We start from the raw sequence: 1,258 nt of genomic DNA on the forward strand, positions 1-1,258 counted from the left end.
ATTTGGTGGTATAATGCTTACTTGTGCATTGCTAAGTTTTTCGACGAGCTACTTTGGTGCGATTAGTGTTCCAACCGTGCCCTTCCTTATTCCTCAATTGAGGTTTTTTCATAAGAAAAAAACCACCAAGAAACGTGTCCGCGTCTATATGGATGGATGCTTTGATCTGATGCACTATGGTCATGCAAATGCTTTGAGACAAGCAAAGGAATTGGGGGATGAATTGGTTGTGGGAGTTGTGAGTGATGAGGAGATCATGGCTAATAAAGGGCCTCCTGTTTTATCCATGCAAGAAAGGTATTAATGCTGTGTAAGCGAATTGTTTATGTTTTGAAATGTTTCTTTCATGTTTGAATTGGGATGAGTGTTTCTTCGACAATATTTAGCTGATTGGCCCGATGAAATTTGAAAGAAATTTGAAATATGAGCGCAAGCATGATGAACTTCATAACAATTATGTATAGCCTCTGTCAGGATTCATCCAGAGTCTTCTAGGATTTTTTCTTTTATCGATCTCTTCTTATCGTGAGATATTTTCCTTTACTGGAATGAACAATGAACTGGCGACTGAAATAAAAAAGATACTGGTGCATCATCAGCACTCTTGGGTAGTAAAATGTATCTCTTGTGCTTCTAATTAGCTAAGTTGGCGATGCCAAAATGCTAATTACATGATGCAGCATTTGAGAAATGCATACTTTTGTGTTTTCTGGGTTTTTTCGTTCATATTATGATGATATTCATGCAACATTTAATGCAATAATGAATATTTTGAAAACATTTCAGCCTGAAAGGCTGGCCGACATTGGAAAATATCTTTTTCCTTTTTGAAAACTTTTTATTTTAGGTTATTTACCACTCCTTTGCTTTATATTTGTGTTTGTACTTATTTTAGTTATCATGCACACTCAATGCTATAATGAGACAAATTCCTGGCTGCTTCCTGTTTCATTTCTATGGACAGATCAGTTTTACCCAGAGTACAAATGCAGGCGAATTTTGTAATCGTGATCTAATTTGATGTTTTTTTTTCAGGCTTGCCCTTGTTAGTGGGTTGAAGTGGGTTGATGAAGTAATTGCTGATGCCCCATATGCAATTACCGAAGAGTTTATGAACCGCCTTTTCCATGAGCATAAGATTGACTATATTATACATGGTGATGATCCCTGCACTCTACCAGACGGAACTGATGCATATGCTCTGGCCAAGAAAGCTGGTCGGTACAAGCAAATTAAACGCACTGAAGGCGTCTCAAGC

At 37.4% G+C, this 1,258-nt stretch overlaps 1 protein-coding gene across 1 annotated transcript; it reads left to right on the plus strand.

Moving 5' to 3' along the window:
- Positions 1-6: 6 nt before the first annotated feature.
- LOC140965474 (ethanolamine-phosphate cytidylyltransferase-like) lies at positions 7-1,255 on the plus strand (the record flags this gene model as incomplete). The annotated part of the gene is made up of 2 exons (XM_073425538.1): positions 7-297; positions 1,036-1,255. Coding segments are annotated over exons 1-2 (504 nt in total), but the record flags the coding sequence as incomplete, so codon positions are not given.
- Between the last annotated feature and the right edge of the window lie 3 nt (positions 1,256-1,258).

This window comes from Primulina huaijiensis, unplaced genomic scaffold (assembly GCF_012295235.1).
Source record: "Primulina huaijiensis isolate GDHJ02 unplaced genomic scaffold, ASM1229523v2 C13231426, whole genome shotgun sequence".
In the NCBI taxonomy this organism is placed as follows: Eukaryota; Viridiplantae; Streptophyta; class Magnoliopsida; order Lamiales; family Gesneriaceae; genus Primulina; species Primulina huaijiensis.